The sequence below is a fragment of the Hippopotamus amphibius genome, chromosome 4 (assembly GCF_030028045.1).
Source record: "Hippopotamus amphibius kiboko isolate mHipAmp2 chromosome 4, mHipAmp2.hap2, whole genome shotgun sequence".
Lineage (NCBI taxonomy): Eukaryota > Metazoa > Chordata > Mammalia > Artiodactyla > Hippopotamidae > Hippopotamus > Hippopotamus amphibius.
The window spans coordinates 98705305-98733021 of record NC_080189.1 but is presented as its reverse complement, the minus strand read 5'-3'; the positions used below and the strand labels follow the sequence as shown (position 1 = coordinate 98733021).

Here is a 27717-nt window from a genome sequence, read left to right as displayed (position 1 = left end):
TTGAAAAAACCTTCCTTGCTTGATCATGAAAATAATTGTTAAATTGATTCATTTTGAGGTAATTAAAAATGTGACTTGTGAGCTACATCTGATAGATATGTTGAAACCCATAAAGAAAAGGTATGTGGGACTAAAAGTTCAAACTCCCTTGTCTTTATTTAGATTTAATTTTAAATTATATTTATTTTAAAAACATTTGTTGGAAAATTTTAAATGCTAACTAGATGCTTGAGAATTTCTGCTTTAAAACATGTATTCTACTTTCATATGTAGTAAAGGAATAATGGAACACACAGGAGCATCAGAAACTGCGAATATTGGTTTTGGAGTCAGAGAAGGTCTGGTTGGAATTCTGACTCTGCCACTACTCGTTGTGTGGCCTCAGGAAAATAGGGGAACTTTTCTGAGACTGTTTACTTACTCCTGAATTTTGAGAGGGATACGTAAGACATACTATCTGTTTTCCTTAACAGAAGCATATCTTTAAACTCCTCTGGTTTCGTTTTATGTTTCAGTTTAGTTATGATTTTTATTACTATCCTTATTAAGTAATGTGCTAATTAGAAGAATATAAATACTTTAGGAAAAATTTATAAGTAGATTTAAATTAATTTTACTTTTTGTTAGCTTGCAGCTGTTGTAACTTTGCCATTTGACGTGGTAAAAACACAAAAGCAGACACAACTTTGGATATACGAAGGTCAGAAAAGTAAGTTTAATTAATGTAAGATATTTTTAAGATGCCATGAAAAATACTTTCTTTCCAGATAGTAAGTTAGGAATATCTAAAACCAGAATTTTTTTCCTTTGTTGCCTTACTCTTTAACTTAAAGTAATATACTGTTAGCATGGAATACCCAGAAAAAAAGGCTCTAAACCTAAACAAAAAATTTAAGAAATCTTAAAGCCTGTGTATTCTGCCTGCCATGAGTTGTCTCATACCTGCTATAGAGAAGATTAAATTATGTAAGTATTCTTTCAAATAAATCTAGGCAAACCAGGGTGAAGGAGAGGAAACTACTGGGAAACCTTTTTCTCTTGGTGCATTTTGTTTCATTAGTATGCATATACATTGTCTTTTTTTTCTTTTATTTTTTTAGCTTCCCTTCTATTTGATGTGTTTTTTTCTGCCTATTATCCCATCTACTTCTTTATAACCTGTAGTTTCTTCTAGAACAAACGTGTACTCTTAGTTGCTTCTACCAGATCCATTCTGCCATTATAGAAAGTGTAACAAGCCCACTGGAAGTGGGCGTTCTATTGTTTCTGAAACATACATTAGGATTTGATAAATTTGGATGGTCAGTAGATGAGTGTTTATTGTTGTCTATGCATGAAATATTTAATAATCACGTACAGTTGTTCCTTCCAGTGTAAGAAGCTGCTTGCCACCTGTAGTAACAGCTCTTTGACGTTGGATCATTAGGCAGGAGGTACTTTCGAGGTTCTGTTAAGAGCTCTGCTGTGGCTTACTTACCTCCAGTTGAGAACTCTTTCTGTTCTTTCCCTTTTACATTAATTTCACCCTACTGTTAAAATACAGACCAGTTTGGGACTTGAGTTCTAGAAGATTAGAAATACCCAGCTACTTGGCCTCCTTTCTTTTACCAGTTGTTTCCAAAATTTAAATGAAATAACTTAAACATGATGTATAAGTTACCAATTTGTAAAGTTTTTGTCATGGACTTTCTTTAGAAAGTTAAATTTCAGTCATAAACACTTTGTTCTTGGTTTTAAAATGTGTCCTTTCTGTTGGGTTGCTGTAATTACTGTATTTATACTTACACTACTTATATTGATAGTTTAGCTTCTTAAATCACAAGGCCTCATTTATCTTTATAGTCAGAGAATCTGATATTTTATATAAAAGAAATTTGACATAATGAGCCCCTCTACATTGAGACAAATTCTAAAAAGGTATTTTTGAAAGATATCTTTCTCTAATTTTTCCCTTTTTTCCTAGGCATACTTAAAAATGCATACTTTAATCTTTCTTAATGACTGAGAGTTGTCGTCATTGCACACATTGATCACTGTAGTTTCATAATGCAGCTCTCAGAAACTAGTGAGGATAACTTATAAATGTTTGCCCATCATCCACTGGTCTCAAACCAAGACTTTGAAGTCCTCAGTTGTCACAGTGTTGACATGGTAGCATGCCTACTACTTAGCAGACGCTTTTTCACCTACTGTACCTAGTAGTCTGTGGGCTAAGCCAGCTGCTTATAATCGTTGTGTAAAATGAAGGTAAGCGAACCTTGTGTATGAACAGCTCATTGCAGTGAAGTTTATCTTTGAACTTCAGTAACATCTGTTTTTGCTGTTTTCAAAAGATATATAAATTAGTTTCTTCCTGTGTTCCAGATATTTGAGTAGTTACAAATAAGTGAGTTATTACTGTTAGTTACAGGGAAAATCTTCCCTTTGGAGGAGACAGGGCTGATTTTATTTCAAGACTGGCATATCTATGTGGAAAGGTTTTAATCAAGCAGGCCCTCACTAGGGAGAAGGAGCTATTTTCCTCAAAAACCTCTTTTTGGAAAAAATTTTTTTTTAAATGTATGCAATAAAAATTCAATGAAAAATGGTTATCAGGGCTTCACTTTGGCTTTGGGAACCCCATGAAGATTTCTGTACATCTTTAAAATTTTTCATTATGAAAGATTTTTAAGATGTGGGAAAAACTATAAAGGATATATACCACCAAGCTTAAGAAACGCACATGAGTTCAGGGGGCGCCTTCTGTATATTCTTCCTTGACTGCATCTGGTCCTGTGTACCTTACAACTTACTACCTTTAAAATGTTTTCTTTTTAATGAATCCAACTATTAAAAGATTTAAAATAGCTCTCTTTGGTAAACAGATATGTTCTTCCTGTAATGAAATGATATACCCCAAAGGCCATAAACACTCTTTTATGTGTATTATCTGTATTAGACATTAAGTGGTAATTTATAATAGCATCATTTTTTATTTTAACACTTAGTTTCTATGCCTTTGCAAATGTCAACCTGGGCTATAATGAAGAACATCGTTGCTAAGAATGGATTTGCTGGATTATTTACAGGTAAAAATATTTCCTTTACCAAATTGCTGACTAAAATGATTACTTTTACTTTTGAATCTATCACATTCCTAAATTCTTTCAGTAGATTATTGAAAATATTCCATGTTTACTATTTCCTCCTAAATATCTTTGGTATAAGTTTTAAAATGTTAAATAACAGTAGATTGACTATCGATATTTCTATATCAAGTAACATGGAATTAAAGCGAGGAGGTGAGGAGTGAGCAGTTTGGCTTGTTCTTTGACACCATTTCATGGGACGGTATTTCGTATATCACTTCACTTAATTTGATAACTATCGGAATGAAACCAAGTAAGTTACACTTTAAAAAATAAAGTAAAATTTGTGAATTTTTTCTGTTCTCTTTCAGGCCTAATTCCTCGTTTAATTAAAATTGCTCCTGCTTGTGCTGTTATGATCAGTACATATGAATTCGGAAAGTCTTTTTTCCAGAAACAAAATGCGCGAAGACAGCAATACTAGAGATGCTGTTTCAACCTGGAATAACAACCATGACCAAATAATAAGATGGAAATCTTAGGCAAGAGCTTTTTTTCACCATCTCTTACATTGGTTTTATATCTTTCTTATCTATAATTTAAATGAATAGTATATTTCTACTTTGCATTTAAATCATAATCCTAATTTTAAAATAAAAATTTTATCCTGATTTTTGAGATTTTGAAAAAGATATTCCAGAAATCTTAACCATTAAGCATTTTTGTAAAGAAAAAAAAATTATTCTACACTGGAAGCAATAATCTCAGAGTTTGATACAAATTTCAGCGTAACTTAATCCTATTGGGAGTGTGTCAGAGACATCAGAACATTTTGAATTGTCTCCTGAATGATGTACAGAGTCTAAAAGAAAAATTCCCAAGTCTTTTATACACATTTAAATCATGCACATAGATATTTAAGTATTTCAGCAAAGTAGTTAATGGAAGGCAGCCTTTAAATAACATTCACATGTACCAAATATTACCTATTAGTTGTCTTCTTTAATTCACATGCATTTGGTGTTTTGTTTTACCTTGTTATTGTTGTAAGGCTTCACAAATATTAGGATTTCTCCAGTCAAAGGTATGGCTGTTTTATCGTAATGAACCAAAAATATAGTAATTTGTGTGATATTGATGCTGCTGTTTTTGATGACTGAAAGGCCCTGTATTATCTACTGTTTCTGCAAGAGAAAGGGAGCTTTTACTGACTGTATTAAATGTTCACTTCAGTCAAATTTGAGTGTGCAGTGGAAAACCAAATTGTATTCAGACTAGTAAAAATGATGTTTCAGCTGTCTTATAATACAAGTGTCACTATTTGTGGAGTCCTCTAGGTTATTTAATATAGTACAGTCACAGAATGTTTCCAAAATGTCCCTTGATTTTACACATCTCACATTAGTATGCTAGACCAAGAACTAAACAGGCAGCAGTTTCCTTGAAGAAAGAGCTTTTGGTCACTGGAGGCTAATGCCCAAGTAATTTAGTTTATGAATCTAAGAATGAAATAAAAAGCATATGATTTCAAGAAACAATATTTTTTTAATATTTTTGTTTTTCTCAGGATCTGTATCCCATAAGAAAAAGCACTTTATTGCAGTCTATGTGTATTTTATGAAAATGTGAAGCATTTTTTCCCCTAAAATAGAGTAATATATTTAAGAGACAAATCTGCTGTAATGTTGGTAGAGGAATTAATGTATTTTCTAATATAACAGAAAATTGTTTCACCAGAAATAAACTATATAGGGTTTGTATTTAACCTTTTGTGTTTATTTTATCCTGGGTTGATTTACCTTAAGTTTGCAACATATATATCCATAAAAACATAAATATTTGTAACTTTGACTTACATTTTCATTAAAATATTTTGTGCTTTCTTAAAATTGTCACTGTGCTTGTAGCCAAATATTTTCATATAAAATCATTATGTTAATGCTATACTACACACATATATAACACACACATGAAAGTTTATCTGGAACACTGAGGTTTAACAGTATTAAATTTAAATTTACCTTGGTTCTGCTATGCTTCTTTTTGATAACTGATAGAAAAAGGCAGAAAAATTCAGGTTTTGAACAGTCATATTTCAACTTAATGTCACAGACAACAGAAGGGAAAATTTTTAATACTTCCCTTGCCCCACTACTGACTGCACGTGTGGAAGATTCTTATTTTATGACTAGAATAACTTAAATAAATCTAATTCCCTACAGTTTTTCTAACGTACATTACATATATCTGAATGAAAAGAAGGCTGAATTGAAGCTTTCTCTATACTTAAGCGGTAAAGAAGCATTAATAGTAGCAACTGAAAAGGGTCTGGCTGCAAATTGTATTCTTGGTAATGTTTCTGAAAGGAAACAGTTTCATTCTGTTAATGTTACAATTTCTAACATACACATTTAAAAATTTTTAAGCCATTTTTATCTCATTTCATGTATTTCATTTCATCGTTTTTTGGCCGCACTGCATGGCATGTGGGATCTTAGTTCCCCGATCAGGGATTGAACTCTTGCCCCCTGCATTGGCAGTGCAGAGTCTCAACCACCTGGACCATCAGGGAAGTCCCCACATTTAAATTTTTTAAGAAAAATGTCATATTCAAGTATTACATGTTTGCTACCTTTCATATAATACACATTTGACTTTTTAAAAAAGTAACATGGAATTAAATGTTTATTTCTAGGAAAACTATTCACTGTGTTTATTTAGTCACATTTGACTCCTTTAAATTCTAACCTTTTTTTTTCTGGGGCACAAATCTGAGGGATGTGGGAAAGTTTAGTGTATCACTTTTGAATTTTTTTTCCAAAATGAATTTCTAAAAATAAATTACTGTTATGTTTTAATCTATCACCCAACACTTACTGAGACCTTTTATGTGGTAGGCAGTATAAAAAGTACTGGAGATAAGATGACATTTCAGATACTCTCACTTGGCCTGGAGGTGTCAGCTGTGATTGCTAGAAGTTTGCAAAAGAGTAATGGAAAAGCTGAAGAATCCTCCCCTCAACCTGGGGCGATGGGACTGGTCAGGAAAAGCTTCTAAGATGAGGACAGGCGATCCAATTACACATACCTGGAGGCTGGGAGTTTTCAATCAGGCAGTGGTGTTCAGCACCAGTGGCCAGACTGGAAATGGAGTCCACGGGGCCTTGTCTGCCAAAGGAGGAACAAGAAGGCAAGAGAAAACCAAGGAAGTATTTCTGGCACAGCCCTAAAAGTTACAGAGTTGTGCTTTGTTTTCCCCCCAAGAGCAGTATTTTTTATTTTAATTGGAAGAAAATGGGAAAGCTTAGTTTAGCATAGCATAGAACAGAAAACACCAGAATGTGTCATGTATTAAAGCCAAGTGTTGTGTAGTTAAACTTTAGTTTTAGTTGGGTTTTAGGAAAATAACTGGCAGTGTGAAAAACGGGACTTATAATAAGGTGATCTATTTAAAAACAAGTTTTGGTTTGGACTAAAATATATTTTTAAAAGGTGCCACAGTGACATGGGTATCATTTTATCTTCCCTCTCCTATCAGTGAAAAAAAAAAACAAATGGTAAAGCAAAACAGACGGTGCTTCGCTTACAGAAGGGCAAAGTGGACTAGTTAAAAAAAATAAGAGCCCTGATGTTCAGAGCAGTCATGTGACAGTCCCATAGTAATCCAGTGTACTCGTTTATCAAAACTGGATATTGTAACCAACAATAGGAAATTTAACAAAGAATTTACATAAGTTGTAAATTTGAGAAACATTTTTAACCACTAGAAAACTTGTATGTAAATCTAATAAAGATGACTTAAATAAAAACCAGCTTAGTCTACTTGGATTTTTAAGGTTTCTGTCAATCATAATTAATAGTAGTTTGCATTTGGTACCTACCGCTTAAGAACCTATACATATGATTTTATTTAATGTTGACATTATCCTGATGCCATCACATAGGTGCTGAGAAGATGGTGATGTTTCCACTTTACAGGTGAGAAAACAAACATGGTTGTTATATAATTAAATCAGAACAATGCCAAAACCACTGCTGTATTGTACCACTTCAGTACATGTCAGTTTTAAAACTGACAAATTTTAATGATGTCATTTTTTAAAAAAGGAAAAGTATTTAATTTGATACGAAATGAGGATTTCTCCAAAACCATTTTCATATTAGTATATTAGGTGTTAATATACATGTACCACATTTGTTGAAACACAATGTACAACTTGAATCAAGTAACTTTTTGTCAAGGAAAAAATAAGACTACTGCTGCATGGTATAAAATGTTTAATATACATGCAACAAGTATCGTATAGCAAGGCAACAAAATACACATGGAAATAGTAGCATAGAGTTCAGCACTGTATTTACAGGAGGGTGTGCGAACAGTAAACACTATCACCTAAAATTAAAGTTGAGACATACCTCATGCAAGCATTAACAAACTACCTCTATAACCAGTGTGCAATGAACTGTGTAGAATAACCTGAAGTCACATTAGCAGATGAATGTTATACCAAGAGCTCCAAGAAAGGAGGAAAAGTCACTATCCTCAGATGTAATGCTTAAATCTGCATTTAGCAGCATGTTAAGATGCACAAGTTATTGTACACATTTAGACAAATCTGAAAAATTTGATTATGGAATCTTGTATTTCCTTTCTGTATTATAAAAATGTGTGGAAAAAATTTAACATTTTAACTACTGAAGGATAATAAATGTCATTTGAGAGTGTTTCATGAATGAAAGCATTTAAACACTCTGGTAGTTGTTAGGAAAGCAGCAACAGTGCTTAAGGCCAGCCTAAAATTTTTGAAGTTCCCCTCCTTAACCATTTCTCATTCTCTCCTCCCAAGGTTTCCTTTGTCTTCATTTAAACCTCCCTTCCATTCCCCATGCTGATTACAAATTGCTTTAGATACCTCACTCACAATAAAGTTATACAGAATTAAGAATAGATTAAAGGTACCATTTCTCAGGAGTATTTGCATTACTACAAGTACTAAAGCCTTAAGCTAAAGGAATAAAGCTCTGGATACGTTCTGGTACGTCTAAAATAATTTAAGGGCTTCCAGGCCTTCTTTGTCCCTGAAATGACATTGTTTGAACTGTCTTATAAGACCAGCCTTTTAAATTCCAAATTATGAGAGTAAAGCTCTAAATATTGCAGAGAACCACCACACACACACATTTCTAATAGAAAGAATGATTGACTGTAATAAGTGCTTCTTGTCTCCTCTCAAAATATTTTAGGAGGAACATTCTTTCTGTATGTCAGAGTTACTAAGTTTGAATGTAATGTTTTATTAACAAATAAAAATAGCATATGAAGTCCCCAATAAGTATTGTAGTAGCCTCTTCATGTAAACAATATATAAAACTTCTTTGGCACAACTGATCACGTTTTCATCATATTACTATAGAAAATATACTTCATGGATTTTCTCTTTCAATATGGTGGAATTTTCAGGGACAAAATGTACAGCTGTTCCAAAATTTGCAAAAATTTAAAAGATGACTCATAGCTTTAAAAAAAAAAACTAATTTTTTACCTGTGGAAGTGCAGTAGTTTTTAACATTAACATCAAATTTAAAATGATATTATGGCATGATTAACGAGAGAAGCTGTAAAGCATGTATGACACAATTCATTCTTGCACACAAGGGAGAAAAACAGCACTGGATGTCAGACATTAAGTATGGTGTTTAGCCTACAGACCCTTACTTTAAAAGCTTCTCAAATCCTTAAATGAACTTGAAATCTTTCCTGATAAAATACTTTTTCAACATCTGTTCTACATTTTTAAATGTTTCCAATTTATGAGACATAAATTCGATCAATTTCAAAATTGATAAACTTTTAAGAAAATCTTGGGAAAATCAAAACTAGAAATTTATTCATTTTACCTAAATGGTCTAAAATACTGTAAAATACTTTCCCTGTGACCCTAACAAATTTAAGTAACGGCCTAAAGACACATCCTTCAAAATTTATAAATGTTAGGTGGAATGTTAGGTTGATGCCAAATGGTAACTGTTAAAGAAAAACTGAAAAAGCCATTGTGAAGCTGCAACTGAGAACCTTTCTCTTCACTTTAAAGACAAGGCATTTAAACATCAGAACCTGGGAAGAAATTCATGAAAAATGAAATAGCCATTTTTAGAAAATTTAATCACTGAGTAAAAGAGCAAAAGAAAATACTTAGCTTAAGTCTCTAGAATAAAACCTTGAACTTAATCTCTGGCAATTATGATACATTTAAATCTATGAAAATAAGCTGAATAATAAATATGTGCAATTGCAATGGATTATTGAGAAGATCTCTGAAAGTTTTTTTAAGTCTATTCATTTTTCAACGTCCTCAGTGACAAATACAAGAATTTTAAAATGAAAAATGGCAGCATCATTGTTTTTTCACTCAGAAGTTTATGTGCAGTGTATTCAATTCTCTAATATAAGCAACAGAATTCCAGACATGTGCCAGAACAATATAAAATTCCAAAGGTTCCCCAGCAGTCAAACTTACGTAAATAGAACATTTGCAACATAAAAACTTTTGGCTTTTACATAAAATTTTTCAGGATGGAGTTAGACCTGGACTTGTCATCTCTGTTGTCGGACTTGCTAGGTAGTCGTTAGACTTTAGGCTGGTTAGAGACTTGTAACTTGCCACTGATGTTAGAGACCCACAGAGGCCAAGTAGTGAGGGCGTATCTTCTTTACCTGAAAATTAGGATGAAACAAACATTTTATTGCCCTTAAAGCATGATACCAGTGAGATCCTAAAACCATTAAAACCTCACATACTCTACAAAATAGTGCAAACATATCTAACTATAAAAGCTAACACCCATATATTAACATGTTTGATCTTTCAGTAGCTGCAATGTTACTCTTATCAAAACATTACAGAGGGATTATTTGTGCTGCTTGTAAAAGTTCTAGATAGTGGAAGTTTGAGACGTTTTAGAACAAAAATTAAAAGTTTACCCTTTTTGTTTTTTGGAGGATATGGTCATATTCAATTAGTAAAGAATAACAAAAAACTGAAATAACAGTACCTATGCCCAGGCCACAGAAATACCAGGAAATCCGTATGTAGGTGAAGTAATACAGTAGAAGCAGAACTGCTTCTATTCAGTTGGAGGGCTAGATCTGAGGAGTTTTTACTCACTTAATGTTTATTCAGCAACTACTCTGCGTGAGGAATATTGTTACGTGCTGGACTTATAGGCCCTTGAAGAGGGGGTGGCAGCTCTGTTTCCGCAGCTGGGGACACAAGTTCCTCCCAGAGATGAATAAGTTTCAGTCCACAGTGTGCACACACCCGCTCTAAGTGGCTGGTCTGAGGCTGTGAAAGGCTAAATAAGGTCTTTGAAAATTCACAGTCTTCCAAAACAAGAGTGAAAACTTCGGTTTTACTCACGTGGTCGTAGAAGTGTAAACTGAACCAGACATCAAATGTTTCTGAATATTACATATTGTCCAAACAGCCCCTCTACAGTGTCTCACAGTGGCTGAACTTTAACCCACCTTATCATATTGTATGTTAACTGTGGGGCTCAGACTTCTATTAAACTACAGACTCAGAAAGGACATGGAATTTGTTGTGACATCATTACATTCCCAGTGCTAGCACACAGAAGACACTCATTAAATACTTTTGCAATTAATGAATGATGATTCAGTAAGAACTGCACTGGGACACGAAAGAGCTCCTATGTTCAAAGCTGTGTGACCTGGGGAAAGGCATCTTTGAGCCTATTCTTTCCTTTGTAAAATGAGAACAGATACCAAAAGATGACTGTTAACTTCATAGTTTTGCTGACTAATAAAATACAGGAAAATAATATGGCGTTAGGAAAAGGTATGGAAGAGTAATTGTTACATTCAGGTTTAAAATGTTTATTATCTTATGCTAGGATCAAAAGATATAAATGTTTCAAGAGCCCTTTTAATGTCTAAGCTTAGAGACGTATTTCAGGCCAAAATGAGCTCTGGGAGTTCTTGCTAAATGCTCCAGGAACTCAACTGCTTTGGATAGTCTCTCCCAAATTTGTAATTCATTACTGACCTGCGATGTTTTAAAGAGATTTACTGCTAATTACACATATGTATGTATGTATATATAACTATTTTCTTTATTAAAAATATATATGTCACATACAATTTACCATTTTAACCATTTTACCTGTGCAATTCAATGACATTAATTACATTCATAGTATTGTGCAACCATCACCACTATTTCCAGAAATTTTCATCATCCCAAACAAAAAATCCCTACCTATTCAAACAGTAGCTCTCCATTCTCCCTTACCCCTGGTCTCTGGAAACCTCTAATCTACTATCTGTCTCTGAATTTGCCCATCCTATATTCATTCTTAAAAGTGGAATCATACAGCTGCCCTTTTTGTGTCTGGCTTATTTCACTCAACATAATGTTTTCTAAGGTTTATCCATGTTGTATATATCAGAACTTCATTCCTTTTCTATGGCTGAATAATATTTCATTGTAAGTATATATTACATTTTGTTTTTTCATTCATCTGTATGGACATCTGCGTTGTTTCCACCTTGTGGCTACTGGAATTAATGCTGCTATGAACACTGGCATACAAGCATCTGTTCGAGTCCTGTTTTCAATTTTTTGGGAGTATATACTTAGATTACACATATTTTTAAAATATAAAGATTATAACAGTAATTGCAAAAGACTACATCTAAATGTCTAGCATAGTTACACAGTGGAGTAATATGCAGCTGTAAGAGAGAATGAGATCTCTATGTACTGCTGTGTCGTGATTTCCAGGATACACTACTTAGTGGAAAAAGCAAAGTGCAAAATAGTGCATAGTATGTTACCTTTTATCTTAAACAGGAACATGAATTTATTTGAATTTGCATATGTTTTAAAGATCAATAAAAGATAATTTTAAAATAATAAAATGGTTACTTATGAAATGAAGTAAACAGAGTAGAGGTGAACTTTAAGCATAGTAACCCTGGGATATATTCTCAAGATAAAATAATTAAAAATAAACCTTAAGCTATTTTAATTTACCCTATTTTAGTAATACAGATATTGTTAGTTTGAAATTAAAACACAAAATAGGAAAAAGCAAATAATTATGTTCCTATAAATTAGGAACCAATATTTTCATAAGATATAAAAATACAAAATCAAGTACACAGAAACCTTGACTCATGTATGAATTACAAAATAAAATAAATTTAAGGTATATTTTTCTTTTAAAAAATTCCCAACTGTCCAGTGAAGAGGGCTAGAAACAATGACCAATCCAGTTGCAACAGGCACCCCTACGGTCCAGATTATGTTCTCTAACATCATTTTCTGGTGCAAGGAAGTAGGACTTCTTGGAGAAATAGATGATCCTGGGTATAGGCATGAAATATATACCAAAGTAACTCAGAACATCTTGTCTTACACAAAGCAAGGAAGCTGTGACAGATTACTGGAATGTCAAAAGCACACAGGAGTCATCTTTTTAAGGGTCTTTCAATGTCCAAGAAGGACAGTGACCTCCTGATGAGACACACTGAAAAAGATCCATTATTTATGTTGTATTTTTGCTAAATATGTTTAACCTGAATATGATAATATGAACAATCAGAGAAATCTAAATTGTCAGGCATTTAACCAAACAATTGGCTTGAGAGCTTAAAATATATAAATGTGAAGTGAGAGAAAAAGAAAAGTTGGGGGGGGGTGCTCTGCTAGATGAAAGGACACCAAAGCGGTTGAAAACTAAATGCATTGTATGATTCTTGATTGAATCCTGGACCTAAAAAAAAAAAAGCTTTAATGATATTACTGGAAAAGTGGAGAAATCAGAATATTCAATAATTATCAGGTAACACTGTACTAAGGTTTAGTTTCCTGAGACCATAATGGTGTGGCTTTGCACCAAACATCCTTATCCCTAGGAGAGACATGCTGACGGATACAGAGATGAAGCGTCATGGTATCTGCAATTTACTTTCAGATGGTTGAGCAAAACAGAAAACATGGATATATGAGTAAATGGAGGGAGCACATGCCCACAAGAGCAAGATAAAGCAAGTGTGGTAAAATGTTAATGATTGGTGAATCTAGGTAAAGTACAGATCGGTGTTCATTCTCCTGTTCTTCCACTTTTTCCGTAGGTTTGAAATTACCCCAAACAGAAAGTTGGAGTGGGGGAAGAAGGCAAGGTACATGAAGTCCTTCGCAGAGCCAAGTGGCACAGCCAGGAAAGCACGGGGCATCTACAGATCCCCGCCTTCAAAGACCTACAGCTGGGTACTGAACATCCTGATGATGTGGAGCCTGCAGGACAGTGTGGCCCCCTTGAGAAAGCCAAAAGAAGCTTCATTCCAACACGTCACTTAAAAATAAAAAAATTTTTAAAGGTGCACAAGGATTCAAAATGGCTATGTTCATTGTTACTGCAGCTATGCAACTATGCTTATAAAAGGAAATAAGCAAAACTGTGTTAAGGTAGAGTTTGATAGGTGATTATTCCAAAATATTCTTCAATATTGTTGTAATGTCAATAGCAGCTAATGTATACATATATGCATATACCCAAACACATGTGAAATTACGACAGTGGATTAAAAATAACAAGTATGTTAAAATTTGAGTTAATAATGACATTTTAAAAGCAATTTATTGATATGGGGAGGAAAGAACTTGTCAAGGTTAAAGAAACTTTCTAGCCCAGACGACTGGGAGAGTGGTAGTTCCTAGCAGAAACAACTTAGTCATCAGGAGCAGAAAATGGATTCTGTTTTATAGCAAGAAAGATCAGTTTTGTTTTAAATGTCTTGATATGGAGTCTGGACTATACAAGTCTTCAGATGGTACTGACACAAATGTTATTAAATTAGAAGTTATTCATCCAGCACACTTTACAGTGGTATCCTCTGTATGTCCTCTATCTTGAAGTGATATTGATACAAACCACTTCCTGCCCACAGGGAACTTAGTATATGGTGGAAACAGACACAAACAGAAAATTATAATAAAATGCAGTAAGTGTAGTGAGAACAATAAGTAAAGGGTATTGTGGAAGCTCAAAGGACAAACGTCCAAACCAAAGCAGAAGGTATGGGTTGGGGGGTAATCAGGGAAGTTTCAGGGAGAAAGTAACCATTAAACTGAACCCTCGTGGACACGCATGCCCAGGGAGGCAGAAACCAGACGAGGCCGTGCAGGAGAAAAGCATGAACACAGGCACAGAGGGGAGAATTAGCGCCCAGGGTACAGAGAGCTACAAGCAACAAATGAGACTCCAGCACAGGAGGCTTGAGAGTTCTTGTGAAGGAGCCTGGAGATGATCTTGTTGTGATCATAATCGTACATCTGTGTTGTAACTGGAAATCAGGTCTTCAAAACCAGATCACACTCCTGATCACACAGCAGCGAGCCACTGAAGACGTTCACACAAGGGAATTACATGTTTAGTTTGTACTGGGTTGGCCAAAAAGTTCCTTCGGGTTCCTCGTAGTGTCTTACAGAAAAACCCGAAGGAACTTTTTGGCCAACCCAATATTTTAAATATTTGAGGGCTCTGTGAAGCAAGACTCTGAGAGAAATAAAATGGATACAGTGAAAACAGGAAGAAGGCTATGGCAGCGGCTGAACCATGTGAACAGCAGAAGGAACACAAGGAATGGAACAGGTGTAGAGATCTTCAGAAGGTTAAACAGGTAGGAGTGGGTGAAGGCAAAATGTTAGGTGGGCGGGGCCATGAACAACTCAGTAGATTTTGAGAATTGATAAGTGAATGGTGAGATTATCACCATTATAATAAGGAAGAGAAGTCTGGAGTAGGGAGAGAAGGGGTTAATGAAGAAATGAAGAAGAAGTAAATATATATACTAATTTTAAGGAATGCCTTAAAATCTAGAGACTCCTTAGCCGTTGTGCAAGGACCATGTTACCTTTTTGAGAACAACAGTCAAGAAAATGAGTGGTCATCATTATATGCAATAACATTTCAAAACATTGGAATCAATGTGTGCTGTGGTTGTAGCTGGCCAAGAGGGAGTTTTGACATAGTTCTTTTTGTATGAACATACATGAACTTGGTCACAGGTACTCATACTGATATCACTTTGAGTTACTTGTGTTTATACATCACTTAAAATGCCTTCAAAACAATGCAGTATAATTTGCCCTTAAAATTAAGAGTCTGTTCATAGAAAAGCATGAAAACAGACAGCAGGATATAAACAATATTACTGAAACAAATACTCATTACAGGAATCAGTGCAATTCATAATTTCTTATAAAACAACACAAAAGTGCTTGTGAAAAAAAATCTGTAATAAGGAGAAAACCCCCGGGAAGTTGATGACGCTTAGAGACATATGCAAAAGAACTGCTTATTCACATGCCAGCATGTAACTGAAGGCAGAAGAAATTCCTCAGAATAGATGAGAGAAATTTTGGAGCATAGGCAAGTGGTGTGACTGATCCATGCAGCACACAGAATTTCTGTTAGGATGTCAAACTTCAATTTCTCATGGAATTCCTGTGGCCTTTGAAGAGATGCTGTTTAATTTTCAGAAGCATCCAATCTAATTGAGGAAAAAAATGAAACTAAGGCAAACAGGAAAGTGTCTTCATTAAAAATGTGCAGGATACTTGTCGATAATCTGAAAGAAAATCCCTACAACAGTGGAGTGCTATTTTAGGAAATGGTTCACTGTTGGAACAGAGAACGATACTGTGAAGAAAGACATAGCTACTGACAATTTTGACTAAAAAATGGTTCAGAAGAGATGGACTCTGTACGTGAAGAAGTTCTTGACAACTGAATTCACTTTTATTTTCCCTTCTGTAGATAGAGAGGAATGAAATTAATTTTTAAAACCTATGCTTAAAGTCTAAAAGAAGCAATGAACAATCAGAAAATAAAATTAAGAAAATATTTCCATTTACAATAGCATCTAAAAGAATAAAATACTTAGGAATAAATTTAACCAAAAGTGTGCAAGAGTTGTACACTGACAACTACAAAATATTGTTCAAAGAAACTCGAGGCTAAACTAAATGGGAAAACATCCCATATTTCCACAGATTGGAGTCCAATATTGTTAAGATGGCAGTGTTTCCCAAATCAATTATACAAATTCAATGTAATCCCCATCAAAATTTTAACTGCCTTTTTTTCAGAAATGACAAGTTGATTCCAAAATTCACATAGAAATGCAAAGGACCGCAAATAGCAGAAACAATCTTGAAAAAGAACAAAGTTGCAGGACTCACACGTCCTGATTTCAAAACTTACTACAAAGCTACAGTAATTAAGACAATGTGGCATGGAGTAAGGGCAATGTGGCACTGTCACAGACACAGAGACCCATAGAATAGAGCTGAGAATCCAGAGGCAAACCCATACATGTATGGCTAATGGATTTCAACAAGAGTTCTAGAACCATCCAATGAGGGGAAGAACAGTCCTTTCAACAAATGGTCCAGGGACAACTTAATATCCACAAGTAAAAGAATGAAACTGGAATCTTAGTTCACACCATATATAAAAAATTAACTCAAAATGGATCAAAGGCCTAAATGTAAGACCTAAAACTATAAAACTCTCAAAAGGAAACATAGGTATAAATCTGCGTGACCCTGGATTAGGTAATAGTTTCTTAGATGTGACACCAAAAGCACAAGCAACCAAAAGACAAACTAGATAAATAGGACTTCGTCAAAATTTACAACTTTGTGAGTCAAAGAACACTAGCAAGAAAGTGAAAACACATGCCTCAGAATGGGAGAAAATATCTGCAATTCGTATATCTGATAAGGGTCTACCATCCAGAATACACATAAAGAACTATCACAACTAAACAATAAAAAGACAAACAGTGCAATTTTCAAATGGTCAAAGGATGTGAATAGACATTTCTCTGAAGGTGAAAACAAATGACCAATAAACACAGAAGAAGATGTTCAACATTATTATTCATTAGGGCAATGCAAATCAAAACCATGAAATTCGACTTCACACCTACTAGGATTGGCTGTATTAAAAGACAGACAATAACAAGCATTGGTGTGGAGAAACTGAAACCCTCATTGCTGGTGGGACTGTAAAATGGTACCATCACTTCGAAAAACAGTTCGGCAGTTCCTCAAATGGTTAAACATATGATCCAGACAATTCTGTTCCTAGTTACATACCCAAGAGAAATAAAAATACAAGTTCACACAAAAACTTGTACATGAATGTTCACAGCATCAGGATTCACAAAAGCCCCAAAGTGGAAACGATCCAAATGTCCAAGTGATGAGCGGACAAACTGTGGTACATCCATACAATGGAATAAAAGGGAACGAAGCGCTGATAAATGCTGCAACATGGAAGAACTGTGAGAACATTATGCTAGGTCAAAGAAACCAGACCAAAAACAAGCTACACACTGTATGAGTTCATTTTACAAAATGTCCAGAATAGACAAATCCAGAGAGACAGAAAGATTAATAGTTACCCGGGGGAGGGGGAGGGAGGAATTGGGACTAAACGCTAACACGTACAATAGGGCTTCTCTACTGAGTGATGGTAATGTTCTGGAATTAGACAGTGGTGATTTGATGAAATATGGTAACTGCTAGTAGTTTCTAGCATAATACCTGTCACATATGAAGGGCTTCATACATGCTTCTTGAAAAAAATGACAACTTCTCACCCTATCTATCAATAATTTATGGTGTATTTTAACTTACAAAATTTTTAAAAATTTCTTTTAAAGATCAGGAGGAATGTAGAATTGCTTTTTGTTTTATAACTTTTTACTATATCATTCATTAAAATATATCCTTGAAGAATGTAAGGGACTATATAAAGGCACAAAAGGCTTTTTGGCTTGAATGAAGTTTTAGAATACAAGGATGAAATTTCTTCTTTTCAAGTAATAAGTAACAAATCTCTATTTCTTAAGACTCTTCATATGGAGGTGTAAATATTTCTCACTTAAAATGCATAAAATATGTAAAAGTAACAATCATTTATAGTTCCAGCACTAAATTAACCACTTTGAACAACACATTTGATGTATTTGACTTCCAGTGTTTGTTTTTAGACGGGAACAAACATTATTATGTTTATAAAAATGACATATTCATTATAAAAATTTAATCAGTGCACTAAAGCACAAAAGAAATTTTAATGAACTTACCATCCAACTTACATTCAAACTGAAAAGTAGGTATAAATAATATTATAAAATTGGGATGATGTCATGAATGTCTTTTAATTAAAAAATTTCATTTTACTTTTACTGGGATCCAATATAAGAAAAGGCCAGGAAAAGAAATGCTGAACTTCCGTTAAAATTTTTTTCCTCAAGAGTTAATATTTCTTGAAAGAGTAACCTATGTTGAGAGAGCATGAAAAAATGTATAGTTTTACCCACCAAGTTTGAATGTTTTCTAACAAGTACCAGTTTTAGTATTATCTATTGAACTCTTAAAATTCGACAGTTAAAAAGAAGTAATTCAATTAGAGAACAGGTTAAAGACATGAAGAGATATTTCACCAGAGGATACAGATGGCAAATAAGCAGGTGAAAAGATGTTGAACATCATTTGCCATCTGAGAAATGCAAATTAAAACCCTGATGAGATATTACTGCATACCCATCACGATGGCTAAAATAAAAAATAGTGACAACACCAAAAGATGGCAAGGATGTGGAGAAACTGGATCACCCATACATTGCTGGTGCGAATGCAAAACTGTACAGTCACTCTGAAAAATAGTTGGCAAATTCCTAAAGACCTAAACATTCAACTACTGTACAATCTAGCAACTCCTAGGTATGTATCCCAGAGAAATACAGACTTAGGTTCACACAAAAACCTGTAAACAAATGTTCACAGTACCTTAGTCCATTTGAGCTGCTATAACAGAAATATCATAAACTGGGTGGCCTATAAACAACAGAAATTTATTTCTCACGATTCTGGAGAATGAGAAATCCAAGATCAAGGTGTCTGCAGATTCAATGTCTGGTGATGATCCGCTTCCTGGTTCAAAGACAGCAGTCTTCTTACTGTGTCCTAACATAACTGAAGGGGTAAAGGAGCTCTCTAGGGTCTCTTTTTAAAGGCATTAATCCCATTCATGATGCCTCCACCCTCATACCTAATTACCTCCCAATGCCCACATTCTAATACTATCATATTAGAGGTTTGGTTTCAACATATGAATCTAGGGGAACACAGCATTCAGTCAATAGTAGCAGCTTTACAGCCCTCAAATGTAAACCAACCCCAACATCCTTCAAAGACTGGTTTTAAAATAAAACAAAAATGATATAGTAAATCCATACAATGGAGTATTCTTATTAATAAAAAAGAAATGAATATACACACAACACCTTGGAGAGATCTCAGGGGAATTACGCTGAGTGAAAAAATTCAAGCCAAACAGTGCATATACTATCTGACTTATTCAGTACTCTTCATGATTTCATTATATAATACTCTTCATAATTTCATGGCAAAATTACAGTAATAGAAAACAGATTAGTGCTTGTCATGGGTTAGGGAAGGGGCAGTGATAGGGCAAGGCTGGGAAGGAGGTGGGTTATGGTTACAAAAGGGCAGCAAAGGGATCCCTGTAGTGATGGAACTGTCCATGTCTTGACTGTGGTGGTGTATACACAAACCTACACACGTGGTAAAACTGCACAGAACTAAAAACACACACTACTGAATACATGTAAATCTGAATGAAATCAGTAGACTGTATGGTCAATTTCATGGATGTGATATTGTTCTACAGCTCTGTAAGATGCTGCCCCTGAGGCAAACTGGGTGAAGGTACATGGATCTCTCTGTATTATCTGTTCAAACTGCACGTGGGACTTCCCTGTTGGCACAGGGGTAAGAATCTGCCTGCCGATGCAAGCGACACAGGTTCGAGCACCGGTCCAGGAAGATCCCACATGCTTGGAGCAACTAAGCCTGTGAGCTACAACTACTGAGCCCATGCACCTCAACTACTGAGTCCATGCACCTCAACTACTGAAGCCTGCAAGCCTAGAGCCCATGCTCTGCAACAAGAGAAGCCACCGCACTGAGAAACCCAGGCACCTCAACAAAGAGTAGCCTCCACTCGCCACAACTAGAGAAAGCCCTCACACAGCAACGAAGACCCAACGCATCCAAAAAAATAAACAAAAAATAAAAAAAAACCCTGCGTGTGAATCTATAATTATCTCAAAATAAAAAGTTAAATTTTAAAAAGGGGGTAGCTAGAGAAATTCATTAAAGTGACAAGCAATCAGGGGAAAATACAGAATGTGAACGGATACTCAGTGGGCAGAATAACCTTGTGTGTACATATTTTCATACTCCTTATGCATATCTTCAGGATAAATTTCTAGATGTGTGATTACCAGATTAGAAAATTAAAGTATATGTGGGATTGTGTTAACCTTACATAAACTTAGGGAAAACTCAAAAGTGTTTCTTTCCATTTGCTTGAGTCTGGTTTTGTGTCTCTTAAAAATGGTTATAGCTCTTCAGAGATAGGAAAAAGTTTAACAAGAAATGTACAGTGTCTCAATATTTTATCTTCTCTGTTGCTATTTAAATTTTTTCACTTACCAATAGAGTCTCTCATTGGTTATTTGCACTACATGTGAAGGCTACTGATCTTTGTATGATGATTTTATATTCTGCTACTCTGCAGGACTACTTTTACTGTCTTAGTGTTATTATTTATCCAGGTTCATGGTATGAATTCCAAAATCCAATTCTCATGTCCCTAGAAGTTTCTTCTTTATATGTATTAGTTAAACCTCCAGTATAATGTTAAATAGTGGTAGAAACAATGGGTATCTTAGCATTTCCCCATAAAGTAAGATGCTGGGTTTAGGACAAAGACATACACACCTATATACATATTCATGTACAGGAAGTATTATTCAGTTCTTTTTTCTTGAATGTTTTTTATTACACAAGTGTTGAATTCTGTCCAAGGCTTTTTGGCATCGGTGGAAGATAACCTTTTCTGTCTTAGATCTATTAATACTTGACATTCCTTGATTAAATCCACCTGTTAATGGTGTATCATTTCTTTATGTGTTGTTAGATTCTGTTCACTGATACATCATTCAGAACTTTTGAGACTTCCCTAGTGGTCCAGTGGTAAAGACTCCATGCTCCTAATGTAGGGGGCCCAGGTTCAATCTCTGGTCAGGGAACTAGATCATACATGCCACAACTAAAGATCCCACATGCCGCAAATTTAGATCCTGCATGCCACAACAGACCTGGCACAGCCAAATAAATAAATAAATAAATATTTGTTTAAAGAACTTTTATATCAATATCCATAAGTGATATTGGTCTATAATTTTCTTTTTCTTTTTCATACTGTATTTATCAGGTTATACTTATCCCCTATTTTTTTATTTGTGCTTTCTCCTTTTATGATTGAATTATCTGGGTCTCTGTTACTTATAAAATTAGGTTTCTTTCTTTCTTTTTTTTTTTTTTTAGGGGGGTACACCAAGTTCAATCATCTGTTTTTATACACATATCCCCATATTCCCTCCCTCCCTCGACTCCCCCACCACCCTCCCTCGAGTCCCCCCCATCCTCCCCCTCCCAGTCCTCTAAGGCATCTTTCATCCTCGAGTTGAACTCCCTTTGTTATACAACAACTTCCCACTGGCTATCTATTTTACAGTTGGTAGTATACATATATGTCTGTGCTACTCTCTCGCTTCGTCTCAGCTTCCCCTTCACCCCCCACCCCCTCCCAAACCTCGAGTTCTCCAGTCCATTCTCTGCATCTGTGTCCTTATTCTTGTCACTGAGTTCATCAGTACCATTTTTAGATTCCGTATATGTGAGTTAGCATACAATATTTGTCTTTCTCTTTCTGACTTACTTCACTCTGTATGACAGACTCTAGGTCTAACCACCTCATGACATATAGCTCCATCTCATCCCTTTTTATAGCTGAGTAATATTCCATTGTATATATATGCCACATCTTCTTTATCCATTCATTTGTTGATGGGCATTTATTAATTAGATATATTCTTTTCTATCTCATTACCTTGTGATTTTATCTTTATTATTTTCTTTGTGCTTTTGTATTTACTTTGTCATTCTTTTTCTAGCTTTTTGGGCTGGGAAACAACTCATTTATTTTCTTTCATTTTTAAAGATAAATGTAAAAAAAGTATGAATTTTCAACTGACTATTGCTTTAAGTAAATCTCACAAAGTCTGCTATGCAGAGTTTTCACTGCAAAATTTTCAGAAATTCATAATTTCAGCTTCTTATATTTCTCTTTTGCCTAAGAGTTAACAGATGGTTTACTGATCCCTAAGTGAAAGGCCCCTTTGAAGAAAAAAAAAATCATCAATAAATTCTTTGGTTCTTTTGCATTGTGATCAGAGCACTGTGAAATATTTCTACTTCATGAATTTACTATTTTCATTATGAGCTAATCTATGATGATTTTTGTGTCTGTTTTATCTGCATTTAAGAAGGCATATTATCTATTAACAAGTGTAAAGTTCCATATATCCATTAGGTCTACCTTACTATGTTATTTAGGTTTTTTATATCCTTACTTTTTTATCCATTTGTTTTATACTGAGAATGGTATAAAAAGTCTCCTATTGTCACTGGATTTCCATCTGTGTCTCCTTATATGTCCTATAAAAGTGGATGCTATTATTTGGTATATAATCCTGTTACATCTTAATTGTGACTTTCAGCACTGACATATGTCCTTCTCTGTGATGTTTAATGTGCTTTGGTTTAACCTCTAAGTGTCTGATATCAGGTTTGCTATCTCTGCTCTCTCAGTGTTTCCATTTGTCTGGTATACTTGTGTCCATTTTTTAGTCATTCTGAATATTTTTTTTAAGCTCTTTATTGGAATATAATTGCTTTACACTCTTGTACCAGCTTTTGAGGTACACCAAAGTGAATCAGCTGTATTTATACATATATCCCCATATCCCCTCTCTCCCGCGACTCCCTCCCTCCCTCCCTGTCCTAGCCCTCTAAGGCATCACCCATCATCGAGTTGATCTCCTTTTGTTATACAGCAACTTCCCACTAACTACCTATTTTACAGTTGGTAGTGTATATATGTCTATGCTACTCTCTCACTTCATCTCAGCAAAGGGGAAGCTGGGATGAATAACTTTTAATTTTGTTATAATTATTAAATATATGCTACATTTACTATGTTTCTCTACATGTGTTTTGCCATTTTATTTTGTACATTTCTTTTGATTTTGTTCTTTCTCAACTGTGACATTATTTTGATGTTATATTTGCTGTGTTTCTTTTTCTACAAGATAAGTTTTCTTTAATTTTGTTTTAATTATATGTTATTTAGGAAGGTTTGTAGTTTTGTTCTAGTTGTTACCTTTGTAAAACTAGAGAACTATAATGCTAGTTTCTCATTCTCTTTTCCTTGTACGCTGATTGTTTTACCTATATGCCCTGAAAATGTTTTCTTTATTGTTAATGTCTAATAATTTTAGTTGGATATGTCTTAGAGTTGATGATTATAGATTAATCTTCCCTGGTACTAGGTTAGCCTTATCAACTGGTATCTTTAAGTCTTTTATTTCCACACACTTTTCCTGGATTACAGATTTCAGTATTAGTTCCATTCCACTGTTCATCTTCTTCAGTAACTCCACTGATAGGTAAGATCAGTTGTCTTTGCTTGACTTCCAATTTAACCACTTCCTAACTGATTTTACTTCTTTCTTTATCTCATTTTCATTCTCTTAGTTGTTTTACTGCTTTTCTTCAATGTCCTGTATTACATTTGCATTCAAATCTACTCTTCTCAGACACATTATAACTTAATATTGACTTCTGGTAGATATTGCCTTTTTCTTCCACTTCTTTCTAGAGTTTAATTAACTGTCCCTTTATTTCTTCCTGTTTCTTGAACATCTGTTCTTAGTTTTTGATTTCTGATTTTAAATGCTTTTATTATATCTCTAAATGCTTGTTTGAGGATATTTAATAAAACTTTATAGTTGGGTTACAGTTCTTTCTGGTGTTTCAACTATTGTTTTTCCGGGGGAGGTTGTCATCAGCTGAATAGTTTTTCTCATTTGATGTGATTTCTTTAACAGTAATTTTGCACAGAGAGAGTTTTTGCTCCCTCCGGATTTCTGTGGAGAGGGCTAGCTGATTTGGGTGGTTTATGAAATTTTTAATTCAAAAGAATCCTCTTTTTATCAGGGTATCAAAGTATGGGTTCCTTACTATAACGGGGTAAGGATGCTGTGGGTGGAAAGGATGTGTGTCCTCAAATTTAAAAAATTTTTTCATTTTACACAATCCTAAATGTATTATAGCCCTTTTTGTTGTTCGGTTCCAATTGGTGAATTTTTTGACTAACCTTTACTCTTTTTTTTTTTTTTGATCATTTTATTGCATATTTGAGTATGGAAATTCTGTAAGTTATATTTAATGTTATTTAAACTTGAATTCTTTTTTCTATACAATTTTAAAGGTTATACTCCATTTATAGTTATTACAAAATATTTGCTATATTCCCCATGTTGTATAATACATCCTTGTAGCCTTACACCCAATAGTTTGTACCTCTTAATCCCCTGCTCCTATATTTCCCCACACCCGATAACCACTAGTTTGTTCTCTATATTTGTGAGTCTACTACTTTTTTTTGTTACATGCACTAGTCTGTTGTATTTTTTTAGATTCCACATATAAGCGGTATCATTCAGTATTTGTCTTTCTCTGACTTATTTCACTTAGCATAATGCCCGCCAAGTCCATCCATGTTGCTGCAAATGGCAAAATTTCATTCTTTTTAATGACTGACTAGTATTCCATTGTATGTATGTATATATCTCTCTCACATTTTCTTTATCCATTCATCTGTTGAGGGACACCTAGGTTGCTTTCATATCTTGGCTATCGTAAATAATGCTGTTATGAACACTGGGGTGCATGTATTTTTTCAAATTATGTTTGCTTGTTTGTTTGTTTGTTTGTTTGGATACATGCCCAGGAGTGGAATTGCTGGGTCATACGGTAGTTCTATTTTTAGTTTTTTGAGAAACCTCCATACTGCTTTCCACAGTAGCTATACCAATTTACAGTTCCATCAATAGTGTACGAGGGTTCCCTTTTCTCCACATTCTCATCAACATTTGTTTTGTGTTCTTTTTGATGATATTCTTTCTGACACGTGTGAGGTGATGTCTGACTGTGCTTTTGATTTGTATTCCCCTGATGAGTAGCAATGCCAAGCATCTTTTCATGTGTCTGTTGGCCATCTGTATGTCATCTTTGGAGAAATGTCTATTTAGGTCTTCTGCCCATTTTTTGATTGCGTTATTTTTTTGATATTGAGCTGCATAAGCTGTTTATATATTTTGGAGATTAGTCCCTTGTTGGCTGCATCATTTGCAAATATTTTCTCCCATTCAATAGGCTGTCTTTTGAATTGGTCGATGGTTTCCTTTGCTGTGCAAAAGCTTTTAAGTTTAATTAGGTCCCACTTGTTTATTTTTCCTTTTATTTCCTTTACTTTTGGAGACAAATAAAAAAAATATATTGCTGTGATTTATGGCAGAGTGCTCTGCCAATGTTTTCCTCTAGGAGTTTTATAGTATCTGCTCTTATATTTAGGTCTTTAAGCCATTTTTTAGTTTACTTTTGTATATGGTGTTAGAGAAAATTCTAATTCCATTCTTTTACATGTAGCTGTCCAGTTTTCATAGCACCACTTACTGAAGAGACTGTCTTTTTTTTCCCCTTACCTCCTTTATTGTAGATTAACTGGGCATAAACGCCTGGGTTTACTTCTGGGCTCTCCATCCTGTTCCACTGATCTATGTGTCAGGTTTTGTGCCTGCACCATACTGTCCTGATTACTGTAGCCTTGTAGTATACTCTGAAGTCAGGGAGCATGATTCTTCCAGCTTTGTTCTTTCTCAAGGTTGTTTTGGCTATCCAGCGTCTTCTGTGTTTCTACACAAATTTTATAATTATTTGTTCTAGTTCTGTGAAAAATGTCATTGGTAGTTTGATAGGCATTGCATTGAATCTGTAGATTGGCTTGGGTGGTATGGTCATTTTAGCAATATCAATTCTTCCAATCCAAGAATACAGTATGTCGTTTCATCTGTTTCTGTTGGCTTCAATTTCTTTCCTCAGCATCTTACAGTTTTCCAAGTATAGGACTTTTGTCTCTTTAAGTAGGTTTATTTCTAGGTATTTTATTCTTTTTGATATAATGGTAAGTGGGATTGTTTCCTTAACTTCTCTTTCTGATAATTCATTGTTAATGTATAGAAATGCAACATTTCTATATATTAATTTTGTATCCTGCAACTTTATTGAATTCACTGATGAGTTCTAACACTTCTCTGGAGGCGTCTTTAGGATATTCTATGTATAGTATCATGTCAGCTGCAAACAATGATAGTTTTACCTTTTCCTTTCCAATCTGGATTCCTTTTATTTTTTTCTTCTCTGACTGCCATGGCCAGGACTTCCAAAACTATCTTGAATAAAAGTGGCAAGAGTGGGCATACTTGTCTTGTTCCTCACCTTAGAGGAAATGCTTTCAGCTTTTCACCATTAAGTATGATGTTAGCGGTGGGTCTGTTATGTATGGCCTTTATTATGTTGAGGTACGTTCCTGCTATGTTTGCTTTCTGGAGACTTTTTATTATAAATGGATATTGAATTTTATCAAAAAATTCTTCTGTATCTATGGAGATGATCACATGGTTTTTATTCTTCATTCTGTTAATGCTGTGTATCATATTGATTGATTTGTGATACTGAAAAAGCCTTGCATCCCCTCGATAACTCCAACTTAATCATGGTGTAGATCCTCTTAATGTATTATTGGATTTGGTTTGCTAGTATTTTGTTGAGGATTTTTGCATCTATGTTCATCAGTGATATTAGTCTGTCACTTTTAATTTTTTTGTGGTAGCTCTGTCTGGTTTTGGTAGCAGGATGATGCTGGCCTTATAGAATTAGTTCGTAAGTGTTCCTTCCTCTGCAGTTTTTTGGAATAGTTTCAGAAGAATAGGTGTTAACTCTTCTCTAAATGTTTGGTAGAATTCACCTGTGAAGACATCTGGTCCTGGACTTTTGTTTGTTGGGAGTTTTAAAATTACAGACTCAATTTCATTACTGGTAATTCATCTATTCATATTTTCTATTTCTTTCCGGTTTAGTCTTGGGAGATTATATATTTAGAAATTTGTCCATTTTTTTCTTGGTCACCCCTTTTACTGGTGTACAGTTGCTCACAGTAATCTATTATGGTCCTTTGTGTATCTGTTTTGTTGGCTGTAACATCTTTTTCATTGCTGATTTTATTGATTTGGGCCTCTTCCTTTTTTTCTTGGTGAGTCTGGCTGAAGGTTTATCAGTTTTGTTTATCTTTTCAAAGAACCAGATTGAATTCTTAAAGTGTACATGCACACACACACTATTTTTTTTAGGGTAGTCAGGTTCACAAAGAAATTGAGCATGAAGGTACAAGAGATTTTTCATATATCTCTTACCCCTACACGTGCAGAGTCTCCCCTGTTATTAACATCCGCTCTAGAAGTGTACATTTGTTACAGTGGATGAACCTACAT

General features: G+C 34.5%; 2 protein-coding genes across 5 annotated transcripts in view; one reads left to right on the top strand and one right to left on the bottom strand.

Annotated features, from left to right (window-relative positions):
• Window positions 1-4206, top strand: part of SLC25A40 (solute carrier family 25 member 40) — a 55769-nt gene extending 51563 nt beyond the window's left edge. The window contains exons 10-12 of the mRNA XM_057733466.1: window positions 628-709; window positions 2988-3068; window positions 3440-4206. Of these exons, the coding sequence (XP_057589449.1) occupies window positions 628-709; window positions 2988-3068; window positions 3440-3552 (276 nt within the window). The 3' untranslated portion in view covers window positions 3553-4206. The remainder of the gene's footprint in view (window positions 1-627; window positions 710-2987; window positions 3069-3439) is intronic.
• Window positions 4207-7331: 3125 nt separating this feature from the next.
• RUNDC3B (RUN domain containing 3B) overlaps window positions 7332-27717 on the bottom strand; it is a 144120-nt gene continuing 123734 nt past the window's right edge. For 3 of the 4 annotated variants that reach the window (XM_057733682.1, XM_057733680.1, XM_057733684.1), the window contains one exon: window positions 9477-9783. In XM_057733682.1, the coding sequence (XP_057589665.1) occupies window positions 9638-9783 (146 nt within the window). In that variant the 3' untranslated portion in view covers window positions 9477-9637. Of the gene's footprint in view, window positions 9784-27717 lie in introns of all 4 variants that reach the window. The other variant, XM_057733683.1, reaches the window with a different exon arrangement.